The 15,920-nt window shown below is 44.6% G+C and overlaps 1 protein-coding gene across 1 annotated transcript; it reads left to right on the top strand.

Moving 5' to 3' along the window:
• Window positions 1-360: 360 nt before the first annotated feature.
• LOC101682198 (CXXC-type zinc finger protein 1-like) lies at window positions 361-5,839 on the top strand. The gene is given in 10 exon segments (XM_045068414.1): window positions 361-439; window positions 1,174-1,268; window positions 1,411-1,530; window positions 1,639-1,817; window positions 2,152-2,359; window positions 2,460-2,570; window positions 2,893-2,942; window positions 3,174-3,270; window positions 4,195-4,347; window positions 4,424-5,839. Coding segments are annotated over 10 exon segments (1,239 nt in total). The 3' UTR covers window positions 4,571-5,839.
• Window positions 5,840-15,920: the final 10,081 nt, after the last annotated feature.

Genomic DNA, 15,920 nt, shown 5'->3' with positions numbered 1-15,920 from the left:
TTCCAGGGTCAGTTTTTTTTTTTAATTAATATTGCATCTCTAGCTCAAAAATAGTGTGAGTTCTCCAACTGGTAATTGCCTTAATCAAAAGTATATATTCTTTCAGTGTGTGTACTTGCTCGCTTGTGTGATTTGTTTGTGTGTGAGTATATATATACACAAACATTTTTTAAATTTTTGTATATTTATATATTTTACTTGGTGTCACTGGGTACAGGCAAGAGTACTTTTCAGAATAACTCTCATCAAAATATTCTAGATGAGTCAGGGCAGACAGGGCATGACTTAGCATGTGCATGTGGGGAGTGGGGGGAAGGGCTTGGCATGGCTTAGCACGTGGGAGCTAAAGCAGAACCGGATATGTACCGGAAGCGGAGAGAAGCGTACGAGGCTGAGAGAGTCCGGGAAGAGGACAGGGCCTTGCACGGGGCAGGGCTAGGTATGCCTTGGTGCAGTATATGGGACCCACCACGCTGGGAGTGTAAGGTGAAGCAGAACGTGTCCAAGGCAGAAGTCTGGCAGCCATTTCCTAGAGAGACTAGGTGGACTAGGTGGGGCAGATGAGTGGGCGGAGCATTCTGAGGGGGTGGGCTCATGCATGTTTAGGTGGCAGAGTTGGTTTGTTTGGGTCCATGGTGCAGGGTAAGCCACGTAGCAAGTGTGTCCTGAAGGGTGGGGCAGGCTGAGTTGACCAAGTGTAAGGGAGTGTAGGCTAGCTTTTTTGAGCAGAAAGGCAGAGTCTTATGCATTCAGGTGGCCCAAGTGGGTTGAGATTGACCACCCAAGTGTAAGTGGGCAAGCAGGGCCAAGTGGTGCCAGTCAGTCCCAGGCAAGTGCAGTGGGATCTGGCAGAAGGTGGGACTAGGAGTGTCGGAACAGGTTAAGTCTGTTCCCACTCATTTAGCGCCAAACCAGAGCCCTCCTCCCACCATCACAGGTGCCCTGCTTGTAACCCCTGGTGTCTGGTAAGTCCAGGACACAGGGAGGATGGGGGAGTGGAGCGGGTGCAAGGGTTTTCCCTTCAGCTCTTGCCCATCATACCCTCAGAGAACTTGCCATGGTCACACTGGCCACTGCCCATTCAGTCATAGCTGCCTTGTGGACTGCCAAAGTCCAGGCCATCCCAGATGCTGGCAGTGCCATTGGCAGTGAAGGGAGCCTCTTAGCTAATAGACACACCCCAGATGTTGTCTGAAAAGGACCTGCCTCAGGACTGAAAACTATGCCGGGGCTTTTGCATAGCAGACTTTTGACAAAACCTGATGACAGTATGTCAGGGACCCTGGGTGGAAAGAAGTGGACAGCAAAGGCAGAGAGGGCGAGCAACAAGGAGAACAAAGGCAGGGAGTGTCCCCAGCATCATTTAAAAAACAGTTTGGGAAGACCTGCCGGCATTTTCCTGGGTTACAGCCCTGGATGAGTGACACTGAGGAGTTCCCATTCCTGGAGTGTGCGCTGCAGAAACCAGCAGTGAATGTGAAGAAAATGGAGAATTTGAAGATAAAGGTGGAATGGAAGGTGACAGAAATGGTGGAATGGGGGGGGTGCAGGAAGACAGGGGTCAGGAGTAGAATACAGGGCAGGGGTACAAGCTTAGGAAACTCTCCTCTCCCTGCCTTGACCGCTCTTGTCCCACAGAAAGAGAAGCAGAAGCAGAAGCAGAAGAAAAAGCTCACAGAAAACTGGAAACACACAGAGAAGACAGATGCCAAGGAGCTCGGTTCGCTGCGGCAGTGCCTGGGACCTGGCTGTGTGTACCCCACCCGGCCAGGCTCCAAGTACTGCTCGGACGACTGTGGCATGAAACTGGCAGCTGAGTGAGTGAAGTTAAGCAGCAGCATGTAAATAGGGCATAATCTATGCCATCCGAAAGTCTATTGATTCCTCTACCCATGTGTCCTCCCATCACTGAGCCACTCACCCACCCACCCATCCACCTTACAGCCAGCCACCCACCGAACACCCCCATACACATTCTATCCAGCAACCCATTCATCCACCCTTGTGGTCGTTCACCCGTCTATCCATCCCCCATCCCATCCCCCATTCCCCAGCATTCATTCGTCTACTGTTCATTATTCTATATGCTCACGCCCTCATCTGTCTCTTCTTGTGATGGCCCATTCCATTTCTTGCTGTCTCCCTTGCCAGCCGCATCTATAGGATTCTGCCCCAGCGCATCCAGCAGTGGCAGAAGAGTCCCTGCATTGCTGAGGAGCAAGGCAAAAAAATGCTGGAGCGCATCCACCGTGAGCAGCAGGACATTCACACCCGCCTGAAGGACATGGAGTGCCATTTCCATGAACTTGAGGCCATAATTCTGCGCGGCAAGCAGCAGGCTGTGTGCAGCGATGAGGAGGTGAATGGGAATGGGTAGAATGCAGCAGAAAGGTATTTGAAATCTTGCCCTAGCCCTCCCCACTGTACTGCTTCACTGGCCCTTCCACTGTCCTGTGCAGACCAACAAAAGTAGCGGGAACAGCGTAAACCTGCAGATCTTCTGTGTCTCCTGCGGGGAGTCAGTCAGCATGCATGTTGCCCTGCGCCACATGGAACGCTGTTTTGCCAAGGTTGGGGGACTGGCTGGGGGCAGAAGGGGCAAAGGTGTTTTTGGCTGGGTGGAATCCATGGGAAGGAGGGTAGGTTTGGTGCCTGGGTGTCTGTTGTAGAAGGGAAGGCAACACACACCCATGGTTCTACCCGTTTGTGCTTCTCTTCCATCCTTAGTAGGAGGGCCAAGATTGGAGCAGCAGCCAATGGTGAGGGGTGACATCGGCTGGGCAGGCAGGCGCATAGAAGCCACGGGGACAAATGTGTTATTTGGGGCTTTGTCATGGGGGGGGCATGCTGTGTGCATGCACAGTTCCTTCCATTTGTACCCTTTCTTCCCAGTATGAGTGCAAGACGTCCTTCGGGTCCATGTATCCCACTTGCATTGAAGGGTGAGTATTAGTCAAGGTGAGAGGCATGATGTGGACAGGGTCAGGAGCAGGGTGGGCTCAGAGACAGAGGTGGGTGGACTAGGGGCAGGGTATGGGGGGTTTAGGGGTTTATGGACAGGGGTTCAGAGTGGGACCCCCTTTTCTGACCCTTAGCACTTCACTTTCAACCTCCCTCAGGCCACAAGGCCCCCCTTTTCTGACCCTTAGCACTTCACTTTCAACCTCCCTCAGGGCCACAAGGCTCTTCTGTGATGTTTACAACCCAAAGAGTAAGAGGTACTGTAAAAGGCTCCAGGTGCTGTGCCCTGAGCACTCAAGAGATAACAAGGTGACTGTTTCTTCCTTACCTCACCATCCTTCTTCACCGGTCCCTGCTCGCAGCCCGACCACCTCCCTCTCTTCCTCTCTGCTTGACAGCCTCCTCTCTCCTTCTTCCCTCTGCCTGACTGCCTTCCTAACTTCCGGCGGACCCTCATGGGCCCCCTTCTTCCTTCCTGCCCACCCCACCTTCCCCCTCCTTACTGGCTGACTACCTTCCCTGCCTGCTTCCCTCTCTGCCTGACCTAACCTCCTCCATTTCCCTCTCCCTCCCTGCCTGACCGGCTCCCTTTCCTCCGCTCCTCGCCGCAGAAGCATTCCCCCTTCCTCTCTTGCACTTGCTTGCCCATCATACGTTCCTTTCCCACCCCTGGCCCGACTGCCCCATGTTACTCCCCCTTACCCCGCACGACTTCCCTCTCTTCCTTGCTTTCAGACTTGCCTCCATTCTTGTCCTGCCCGCCTCAGCCATCTCCCTGCTTGTTATCTCCTAAATCCTTTCTTCCTCCCTGTTTCCCTAGCTTCCATTCTTCCCACCTTCCCTGTCTCATGCCTCACTTCTTCCATGCTTTACCCACCCTCTTTCACCTCCTGCTGTCAGACCTCCCCTCCGTCCTTCCTTTCCTGTCTGATCTCTTCCTGTTCTTCTGTCTTCCCTGCCCGATCCCCTCCATGCCTCCATTTCTGCTTGTTTAACTTCTTCCTTCACCCTCCATGCATGGTCATTCCCCTTTCACCTCCTCTTCTCTACCTGATCCCAGAACTTCTCCACTCCTCCCACCACCACCACCCGCCCTGCCACTGTCAGGTCACTCCTCATTTTTCTTCTTCCTGCCAGACTGCCCTCCCTCCTCCGTCCTCTCACAGTGCCTGCCGGAGCACTCTGGATTTCTACACTCCTCCATACCACGTCATCCTTCATTCTTCCTCACAGATATCCGATGATGAGGTGTGCGGTTGCCCACTAGTGCACAATGTCTTTGAAGTCACTGGTAATTTCTGTTGCCGCCCCAAACGCTTGTGCAACCTCCACTACTGCTGGGAGAAGCTGCGGCGCGCCGAGGTGGACCTAGAGCGCATTCGTGCGGTAGGCTGCAGTGCTGGCCGGGGCTGAAGGGTGGGATCGCATCCCGGAGTCCCCCTCTCATGCTCACCTCCCACAGTTGCACAAGCTGGAAGAGCTAGTTGAGCAGGAGCGCAAGGTGCGCACAGCTATGATGAACCGGGCGGGGCTGCTGGCTCTGATGCTTCACCAGACAATCCAGCATGACCCACTCACCACTGACCTGCGCTCCAAAGTAGACAGCTGAGCCCTGCTCGACTGAGATCCTGTACCCAACATCCTCTGCAAAGGGAGACATTCAATGAATTCTTCCCATCCTTGTTCCTATCACCCTTTTTTTTTCTTAGGTCATCTTCGAGCTTCTCTGTGCTTCTCTCTTCACCATTCGGTCTCCTGCATCTGTTTACTCCTCCATGGGAAGGGGGCCTCAGAACTTCCCTGTTTCCATCCATTCCTCCATCCGCCTGTCTCTTTCTTCCCTGAACCTTGGCAGGCTCAGGAGATCTTCCCTGCCTGCATTCCCCCACCTTCCAGAGTTTCGTTAACAAACTTTGTAAGAACAAGGACTGTTAATATCCCCCCACACCTTCTGTCTAGCCACAGACCCAATTTCAAACCTCTGATGGTGGTGGGTGACAGTGTAACTATACTGGGGGGGTGGCTCCTGGGCATGTGCAGAAGAGGCTATGAAGTGATGGCCACTTGGGACTTGGTGAGCCGCCTTCTGTCAGGGGAGCCATGACCTTACAGAGGAGGGGCCAGTGATCCTTGTTCCCTGCAGTCCCTCCTCGCAGGCCATCTGATATGTCATTGGCACCTGATTCGTGCACAGCCAGTTCATCAACTCCTGTCCCATTTTTTCCATTCCCCGGGCCAGAGGGGTTAGAAAACTAGGATGGGAGATGGACAAGTGTGGAATAGTCCTCCCTGATAATTCCACTGTGAGACACTGAGTCACATCCCTGCCCCTGCCCATCTTGTTCCACCTCTTGCCATCCCATGAGGTCCCAGTTTTAGAACAGAAGTCAGCCTTGGTCCCTGCCAGTCCAGTCCCATTCTGTCCATCTCCCACCACCACCCAAGCATATCTTCTCCTCCCCCCACCCCCTACCATACTGCTCTGGGTCTGTCCTTTCCAGCCTGCTCTGTACATTGAAGCTCCATGGGGTCATGAACATTTCACACCTATAGGGATGCCAGAAGCAGCCTGGGACCTCTGCCATACCTGCTTTGGTCAGTCCCAGCCAGTCCTCCTGTGTCAGTGGAGGTATGTCTGGTAATGCTGCTTGTGACTACTGGTATGTTTGAAATGAGAGACTTGAACACTTCTATTTTTTCTCTACTCCCTGGTCCCTTGAGGATTTTTCCATGAATTTTCATAATTACTTTTTTCCCAGGGACTCACACATTTTACCTAAATGGTTAAGTATGCTGCTCTAGGCTTACATCCCCTCTTCCACCATACCTAGGTGATACTGCCTTCTACCTGATGAGATGCCTTTTTTTAAATTAATAATATTGTATTTCTTTTAATTTGATCAGATTCTCCAGGACTAATCCATATAATTAATTTTATGAAGGGACTAGCTTTTTAATTTACTTATATTGCTTAACTTTATATTTATCTTATTTATTTCAACTTTCATTTTAATTAGTTGCCACTTCTTGATTTCATGTTTGGTGTTTCATTTTCACATACTGACTGAATTTTCCTGTTCTTTTTCTGATCTTTTGAGCCAAATTCTTAACTCAGTTGTTTTTTCCCAGTCTTTATGTGTATGTGTGTGTGTGTGTGTGTGTGTGTGTGTGTGTATGGATTTGAGGCTATACACTTTCTTCTAAATGTGGTTTCCTCTAAACTCTGGTATGAAAGGTGCGATTTTGGAATTGATTACTCACTTTGATCCTAGCCACAGAGGAGAGTTTCTTAGTTTCTAACTGGTTTGATTATTTTCTTCTTTCTTTTTTTGTAATTAGGATTTTACTATGATCAGAATCTGAAATGGTAACCATTACCCACTACAAAAAATATAGAATACATGCAACTAATGAATTGGTGAACACAACATCAAAAACTAATGAAGTATTGTATGTTGGCTAATTGAACATAATAAAAAATAAAAACAAAAAAGATAGGATAAATGCAATCATATTTTTAGATAACTTTCTCCTTGTGGTTCTGTGGGTTTGGTTTTGTGTGTGTGTGTGTGTGTGTGTGTGTGAGGGGCATCCTAAAGTGTCTATCTTGGGGCATTTTGCACAATGGCATTATGTATTTTCCTTCTTTTGTCTTTTTTGTTTGTCTGTTTCCTCTTTGGTTTGTTTCCTTGTTTGAGTGTTTTTGACTTTGAATTTGTTTTGGTAAGTACATCACCACTGCTGCTTTTCTTTGTTGCCACTCACCTTGTGTATCTTTGCCTAAATCTTTATTTTGTGTTTTTATCTTTAAGATAAGCTTCTTCTAACTGTATATGTTTTTTGCCCTAATCCCACATTTGTGTCTTGAGATTCAGTCCATTTAAATTTATATAATTATGATAATTTTATCTTTTTTGTATTATGCTTTTTATTGATTTTACTATTTCCTAAATACAACTTTTATCCTTTTCTTCTTCCTAATAGCTCAATGAAGTTTCGGTTCATTTTTGTCCCTCCTCCTTACCTCATTAGTTTGGAAATTTTTTTTCTTACTAATTGTTCATTATATACATTTTTACTTCTAACAGGCATGACTTAATTTGTTTTCTCTGTTAAATGATCAGAATATAATTAAACTTTTCTTTGTAAAGGAAATTGCTCTATCCTTCATGTTTGTCTCAGCAAGATGAAGAATATCACTTCTGGATTTTTCTACAGAAATTTAAGTTGCTTATGTGAAAACCATATTTTTCTGAAGCTAAGTCAATTCTGCTTCAAGAAAACTTACTTAACATTTTATTTTATTTTTTAAATTTTATTTTAGTTCTTTATTTTCAGTGTTCCAGAATTCATTGTTTATGCACTTTAATTCAAAATCCCCAGCCATATTATCATAATTTAACTATAGCTATACAAATGTATACCCAAGGGTGTGTATTTTACAAGTGTCATCGCTAACCATTGTTTCGTTCTCCTATTTTGAGATCTATCTCTTGATTTAGTTTTCATTTATTTAGAATACTTCCTTTAGTGTTTTCCTCAAATACAATAAGTCTGTGGAGTACTCTTAAATATTTCATGTCTAAAAGCGTCATTCTTTTGCATTAAGGAATGGTATTTTGAGAAGGCATATAAGATCTCTGTATTGGAGTCCTTATTTCTTAATGGTCTATGGGAAGTAGTTCCAAGATGGCCTCCAATGATTCATGCTTCCTGATATTCATGACCTGTGTAATCCCCTTCATTTAAGTAACTTGCTTCTAACCAATAGGTTAGAAGATACGAGAACATACCACCTTTGTGATGAGATTACAGGAGATGGTGGCTTTTGTCTTGCTAACAGGTGTTCTTCCTTGTTAGCTGCTTTGAAGCAGCTTGACATGTTGGAAAGTGCTGTGTGGCACAGAACTGAAGGTGGCCTCCAGCCATCAGTAAGAAACTGAGGCTCTTAGTCCAACATCCCAAATGACCCACATAAATGAGCTTGGAAGCAGATCCTTCCCCAGTTGAGCCTTTAGATGAGTCCCTAAGCCTGGCTTACACCTCATTTGTAGCCACACAAAAGAACCTGAAACAGGACCAAGCTAAGCTGTGCTCAGATTCCTGACCCACCAAAGCTATGAAATATTAAGTGCATGTTGTCTTAGGTCACTATGTCTGTGGGGATGTGGAGCCATATTATCAGGCCCAGAGAGTCAGAGATTTTGTGAACGACACCGAGTTGATTTCTAGAGTGGGAACCATAACGTCCTTCAGGAATGGTCAGTGTTTGATCTCTCCGTAAGTCAGTTTTAGAAACTGTGTAGGTCAGTGATTGGTAGTCTGGGAAGACTGATGATCGGAAACCTGATGGGGGTGTGGCACAGGTGTGCCTGTGTTGGGCATTATTCAAAGTTCCTGTGGAAAGCAGATAAGGGTTGTCTCTTGGATGTAGTAATTTGCCATCACTGGATTCATGATATGAGGAGCCTGGGACATGCCAGTAACAGGGAATTTGGAAAGTGTCCTCCGGCAGTCCCTGTAGTCCAGCCACGGGTGGCTTCTGCTGGTCTGTAAATGATTGGCAGCAAGAGGAATCAAGGGCATGGTCCGCGGGATTGGGACCCGAGGTGACCAAAGGTCAATGGTCCTGAGATGGTCAGTCCCTGGGGGACCGGATCCACTCCTGGTCTCCAGTGTCCAAGAAGGGGATGGTGGGGGAGTAAATTTGAGTGTTCATCTCTGTCAGAAGAGGAAGGGCCATGTAGATTGCCCTGGATGTGCACCAGAAAATGCAAAAGCTCAGTTTATGCATATGAGATGTGGTCACTCCTCAGCCTGAGTGCTTTGAGGACAATAGAAAACAAGTATTGTAGATTGAGAACTGACCCTGTATGGGATTCAGTATCACAAGGTGTGGGCACATTGGAGTCAGCAGGCCTTGGCTTAAATATTTCCCCATCCTTCCAGTTGCTAGCAGTGTGACCTTGGGGCAGATGACCTAGCACTTTTGCACTTGAGCTGCTTCTACTGCCCAATGGGCCTAATGGGCCTAATGATAATCATTGTCCTCTAGCAGACAAGGCTGCAGTGAAAATGGAATGAAATACTTCATATCAGTCACTGGGTCCATAGGGCAGTGGCAGGTGAGTTGCAGAAGCGGCAGATTCTGGACTTGCTGTCCCTGGGACAGCTCACCATCCTCCTGCTGAGAGTGAGCCCCGTGTGGCTGATATCCCACATCCAGAGCCTTGTGTGTTTCAGTGGAAAACGTGATGTAACTGATGGAAGATAGGTGGGATGGGAGGGTCGGCTCCATGCCTGCTGTAGTAAGGGGATGGCTCCCTGCAGGGTATCTGCTGGATAGTTCTATGTGGATGGCAGCCCTAGGTGGGGAGATACGACTTTACTCCCAACCCCCACCACAGGCCCTGAATTGTCCATTGACTCACTGCAGGTGCTCAGCCATTCCCCACCAGAGCCTCCTCTGCCCCTGACTCTGTCGTCTCTGGGAATTTGCTGATTTCTCCTCTATCCTGATCTAGGGCAGAAAAAAATCCCTTTTCTTTGGAACTGAAAGGGTGGCAGGGCAATAGGGTGACAAGAGTCTCCAGGGCTCTTCTGGTTTGTCCTCCTTTCAAAGATAATGAAATGTCCTGAGAAGAAAACCTGACTTTCCCGGGCCTCCCCGATGGTGAGTGACAACACTAGACTGGAACCAGATCTCCTGAATGTGTCCTCCACCCTCACCACACCACAGCCAAGACCAAATCTCACACTGAAATTCCCCTTGAGAATCTGTAAATGAGAAGGAGATGAAAGAGTCAGATGCTGCCCAACAGCTCCCTGCTTCAGAACTTCCTGTGGATGCTCTCACCTCTGGGACAGGCACGTGGTCACATGGTCAGTAAGACTGTATATATTCTAAAACTCCTGTTATTTTAGTTAGGTTTATTACAGAAATGATTATATTCATGACAGATGTTTATACACTATAAATCAGCAGAAAGAAGAAAAGTTAAAATGACCTCTAACCTCTATCTTCTAAATATAAATTCTATTAACATTTTGATTTATTTGCTTCCTGATGTTTCTTCTAGGTGTGTGCTCTGGTGTTTATGTGCAAGAATGTTTAGTATATTCATTTCACTTATGGGGCACGTGGGTGTCTCAGTCTGTTAAGTGTCTGACTCTTGATTTTGGCTCATGTCATGATCTTGGGGTCATTAGATTGAACCCTGCGTTGGGCATCAGGCTCTCTGCTGAGTGGGGAGCCTCCTCGAGATTCTCTCTCTCCCTCTGTCTCTGCCCCTCCCCCAATCTCTCTTTTCAGATGAATAAATCTTTAAAAAAAATAAACAAGTTTAGGGAGCCTGGGTGGCTCAGTGGGTTGAGCCGCTGCCTTCGGCTCAGGTCATGATCTCAGGGTCCTGGGATCGAGTCCCGCATCGGGCTCTCTGCTCAGCAGGGAGCCTGCTTCCCTCTCTCTCTCTCTGCCTGCCTCTCCGTCTACTTGTGATTTCTCTCTGTCAAATAAATAAATAAAATCTTTAAAAAAAAAAAGAAAATAATGTTGAATAAAATTGAATATTGTAAGACAAAAAAATAATGTGTTAAGTGTTACTTGAGTATTGAAATATGTATGTATATAACAAAGACAAGTGAAACTTTTGATAAAGAAATCTTTCATCTCTGAGTAAATTCTCCTTGGAAAATATCACTTAGTACTGTTGTTGCAATTTGAAGCAAAATTAAGATCTAATCTTAGAAGAGAAAAAAATTCTCAGCCTATCTGGATGGCAACAGACACTAAAATTAAGAGAGTCAGTGTCAAAGAAGGACGGTCAGTAAAAAAGGCTGAGGGTGTAAACTGAACACACTTTTACTAAAACCTTAGAAAGATGAAATGTCGGAATATCCAGTCACACAAAGGGCTCCCTTCAGAGACTGAGAGTATGTTTCACAGATCCTTTCCACCAAACCAGAGAGCCTCTAGGAATCTACTCAGCTCTTGCAGTGGAAGGGCCAGATTAAAAAAAAAAAAAAAAAGGATTATTTTTATTTTTTTATAATTTTTTAAATAAACATATAATGTATTTTTAATCCCAGGGGTACAGGTCTGTGAAAAAAGGATTATTTTTAAAAGGACAGTTGGATCAGTTGGTATCAACTTATATTACAATACTTTTTTTATGGGAAGTCTTTTCCTAAAGCATCCAAATTAAACAGTTTGGTTTTTTTTTCTGTCTGTTTCCATGAATTCTACGATACTATCTTAGGTTGGGTTTCCTTATACACGTACACATGAAGAATGGCATCTGGGTGGCCATTATTTGTTCCGTGTCTTCCTTAGGTGAAATGTGAACAGGAATACAAGAAGAAGGATGGGGAAGGAGGAGTCCATGCAAGGGTGTAGTTAGTTTCGTGAAAAGTCTAGCCTTGTCTTGGCACATGGGAAAGGTGGATGGGGAAGGAGTGTCTGCCCCATGAACCGCACCACAAAGCTGCCCTCCTTGAAAACAGGAACAGGGCTCTCGTATTCCTGAGTAAGTCAATCGTTGGCTACTCCTTAAGAGGGTGTAGCTTCCTAGGCATCTGAAGGCACATTGGCACTATGGTCAGCCAAGAGCAATTCTCTGTAGAAAGTCACAGGTGTAAGCTGTTCGTTGCAGTGCTCACAACATATGGGGATGTGTGCTCTGGCTAATAAAGAAGGTCTGGGTGAGGCCCCAACAGTATCTACTCCATTTAACGAGGATGGGCAAAGAGGCAAATTGCTGCTCTGGTGCATTCTTAGAAGTTTTCTCCTCAGTTTCTCTCATGAACAGCCTCATGTGGTTTTCTGCTTCAGGAATTCTATAACACACATTTAGATCTGACCTCCCTGAGAAGGTTTTCTCAGACTGAAGAAACAGATTTGCTTTTCTATGGGAATACTTTGAGGCATCCCAAAAGCTGATTTCTGGATGCAGCCTTTCCCACAGTTGTTGCATTTTTAACGGTTAGTTTGAGGATGAGTACTTTGGTACTTATTCGAACTTGAGGTCTTGGTGAAGGCCTTATCACACCCAGTGCATACACAGGGTTTTTCTCCTGTGTAAATTTGCTGGTGTTGTTGGAGCTGGTATTTACTTATGAAAGATTTCCCACAGTCACCACATTCATAAGGTTTCACCCCGGTATGAATTCTCTGATGTGTAATCAAAACTGACTTCTATGTGAAAGTCTTCCCACATTCATGACATGTATGGGATTTCTCTCCAGTATGAATTTTCTGGTGTGCAAGGAGATTTGATTTTTTGGTGAAAGCCTTCCCACATTTATTGTGTATGTAGGGTCTCTCTTGTGTATGACTTTGTTGATGCTCATGGAGCTGTGACTTGAAAGTGAAAAGATTCCCACAACCATGGCATTCAGAGAGTTTCTAAATTGACCTTTCTGATGTATAATTAACTTTGACCTCTGGCCGAAGGCCTTTCCTTGTTCAGTACATCCACAGGGTTTCTCTCCAGTAAGAAAATTCCAAGGTACATTGAGGAGAGAATTCTGGGTAAAGATTTTTCCTCAGTGACTGCCTTCTGAAGGTTTTTCTACCAGTATGGATTCTCTGATGTGTAATCAAGACTTATTTGTAAGTGAAGGCCTTTTGGCACTCAAGACAAACATAACCTCTCTCTCCAGTATGAGTATTCTGGTGTGCAAGGAGATTTGATCTTTTGGAGAAGAATTTCCCACACTTTGTGCTTACATAGGGTTTTCCTCCTGTGTGAGTTTTCCTATGTTCATGGAGTTGTGATTTGGAAATGAAAGATTTCACACAGTCACTACATTCATAAGGTTTCTCCCAACTATGAGTTCTTTGATGTGCAATCAAGTGTGTCTTTAGGATAAGAGCCTGCTACCTTCAGTGCATATATAGGGCTTCTTGCCTGCACGAGTTCGCCAAGGCCACCTGAGTTTTGACTGATGGGTGAAAGCTCTCTCACATTCATTGCACTCACAGGGTTTTTTCCAAGAGTGGATAATCTGTTGTACAAACAAGTGTGACTTCTGAGTGAAGATGTCCCACATTTAGTGCATACATAGGCCATCTTCCCAATAAAAATTTTTGGAAGAGGAACATGTTCTTGCTTATGGCTGAGTACTTTACCACATTGATTAGGTTCACAGAATTTTGCACCTGTATGAGAGCATAGTTAGTACAGGAAAAACTGAGTAAAATTTTATGAATCAAGTGTGGGCTCATGTGCCATTTTTCCAAGGACTTAGATTTATAGTCTCTCTTCTTATTCAATGTGTTCTTATTGATGAAAGACACATGACTCAAAGTCTATTTTAGTTTTCTTTATATTTCTCTTTCTGGTTATCATCTTACTACAGTTTTGATTAATCATGGAAACAATGGATGGTTCCTCTTGAATTCGCTCACTATGTCATTGTGAAATAAGCTTTTATGAAAATTCTCTGTTATAGGGTTTTAATCTGATGTGTCCCTCCTAAAAAAAGAAAAAGAACATGAGATTGAAACAGAATAATTCACCAAATACAGATGAGCTAAGTGGAACTGATCCAGATTGGACAGAAGGACATCAGATGATGATGATGATGGTCATAGGAAACACTCCTATGGTTCTTGCTATATCGTATGTACTTATACAGCACTTAGCACTTGCCAGGTACTGTTCTAGGTGATGCATATGTACATACGCACATACATACATATCTTGAAACTCATTTAATCCTCACAGAAGTCATCTATGTTAGACCCTGTTAGTTTCTTCTTTAGAAGAAACTAAAGCTCAAAATGAGTAAATAATTCTCCCAAGATAACATGGGTAATATATAGGAGAGGTTAGATTTAACCTAAGGCTTAGCTTTACCCTAAGTAATACATCAAGTTACCTAGAATGGGAAATAACTTAATTATTTCAATGATTTGTATAGAAGAGGAACTATAGTAGGTCTTTAAAATTAATAGAATTAATAAATTATTCTTTTATCCAGTTTTGCCAAATTATAAGAATCTGAGCATGGTTGTATCACAAAATCCACTTTTGTTCTCTTCTTTTAAAAAGTCAGGCTAAAATATTGGAATCCAGAACTTTGTCTTGTTCCCCAGACTTCACTGTTGCTTCGCTCTTGTGTGGTACTTTTTATATCCCCAAGCCTCTTTTCCTTTATTCTATAGATCTTAAGCATACCAATTGATATGCATGGATTGGGAACTTTTCCCAACTTTTTGCTACATTTAAAAACTTACTTGAGTGGACAATATTTAGTTACAACTACCAACCTTCAGTGTAAAAAGTTCATGCCTACACTGAAAATAATTGTATTTAACACTCTGAGCCCACAGACTAAAAGCAGCACATAAATGGAATCATCAGTCTGGAAAAAAAATAGCCATGAATGTGAGCTTGCATTCTACTAGTAGCAAACATTTCTTCAGATAATCCAATTTATGGGACACCTGGGTGGCTCAGTCAGTTAAGCGTCTGCCTTCAGCTCTGGTCTTGATCCCAGGGTCTTGGGATCCAGCCCTGCCTTGGGCTCCCTGCTCAGCAGAGAGCCTGCTTCTCCCTCTCTCTCTGCCCACTTCTCTCTCTCTCTCTTTCTCTATTTCTATCTCAAATAAATAAATAAAATCTTTTTAAAAATCCACTTGGGGGGGGCGCCTGGGTGGCTCAGTGGGTTCAGCCTCTGCCTTCGGCCCAGGTCATGATCTCAGGTCCTGGGACCGAGCCCCACATCGGGTTCTCTGCTTAGTGGGGAGCCTGCTTCCCCCACTCTCTCTCTCTGCCTGCCTCTGCCTACTTGTGATCTCTCTGTCAAATAAATAAATAAAATCTTTTTAAAAAAAAAATCCGATTTAGGGACGCCTGGATGGCTCAGTTGGTTAAGCCGCTGCCTTCAGCTCAGGTCATGATCCCAGGGTCCTCAAATCAAGTCCTGCATCTGGCTGCTTACTCATCAGAGAGTCTGCTTCTCTCTCCACCTCTGCCTGCCGCTCTGCCTGCTTGTGCGCTCGCCTTCTCTCTCTCTCTCTCACAAATAAATAAATAAATAAAATCTTTTAAAAAAATCCAGTTTATTCTCAAATCCAATAATTATTCATACTCTTCTTCCATTAATCTTGCCTTTCTCTGCTCCTTTGTGCCAATTCAAAGTGTATGTATGATTCCTAGATCATTTAAGAGTCCTATACTCTGAAAATTAACTCGCGACCTCACCACACCTCTAGGAAGACATTATTTTCTCTGAATTTTAAAAGCAGACACTATCTATGCTAGCCACCTTAATGCCTTTTTAGTAAGAGTTGTTCACTTAACCAAAATAATTAGTGAACAAAGGCTAAATTCTTTTTTGTTTTCAAGCCATAGTTTCCCTTACCACTCTTAATCAGTTTCTTTTAATTCTTTTTGACACACTTAAAAAACATCCACTGAAAGAAAACACTCTGGTTTGCCTATCTCCACAAAAATCAATAATTTCAGTACTTGAACTGGTTTCTCCATTTTTCTGTTAGAAAATTTAAGAATAAAATATTGCTCTTGCACTTATTCTTAAGGATTTATTTTTAAAAAGATTTTTGTTTATTTCTTTGTTTGACAGAGAGCACAAGAAAGTATAAGAAGGGAGAAGCAGCAGAAGGAAAGGGAGAAGCAGGCTTCCTGCTGACCAGGGAGCCAAATTCAGGACTCTATCCTGCATGACTTGAGCTGAAGGCAGATGCTCATCCATTCAACCGACTGAGCCACCCAGGCATCCCTTACTAAGGATTTAAAAAAAGATTTAAGAATCAGAGGGGAAGACGATGAACCGTGAGGGACTGTGGACTCCAAGGAAACAAAGTGAGGGTTTTAGAGGGGAAGGGAGGTGGGGGGATGGGTGAGTCCAGTGATGAGTATTAAGGAGGGCACAGATTGCATGGAGCACTGGGTGTTGTGTGCAAACAATGAATCATGAAACGCTGAATCAAA

This window comes from Mustela putorius, unplaced genomic scaffold, assembly GCF_011764305.1.
Source record: "Mustela putorius furo isolate JIRA1106 unplaced genomic scaffold, ASM1176430v1.1 tig00003903_pilon_pilon_pilon, whole genome shotgun sequence".
Taxonomy (NCBI): domain Eukaryota; kingdom Metazoa; phylum Chordata; class Mammalia; order Carnivora; family Mustelidae; genus Mustela; species Mustela putorius.
The sequence above is the reverse complement of the archived record's forward strand: the minus strand, read 5'-3'. Positions and strand labels throughout refer to the sequence as shown.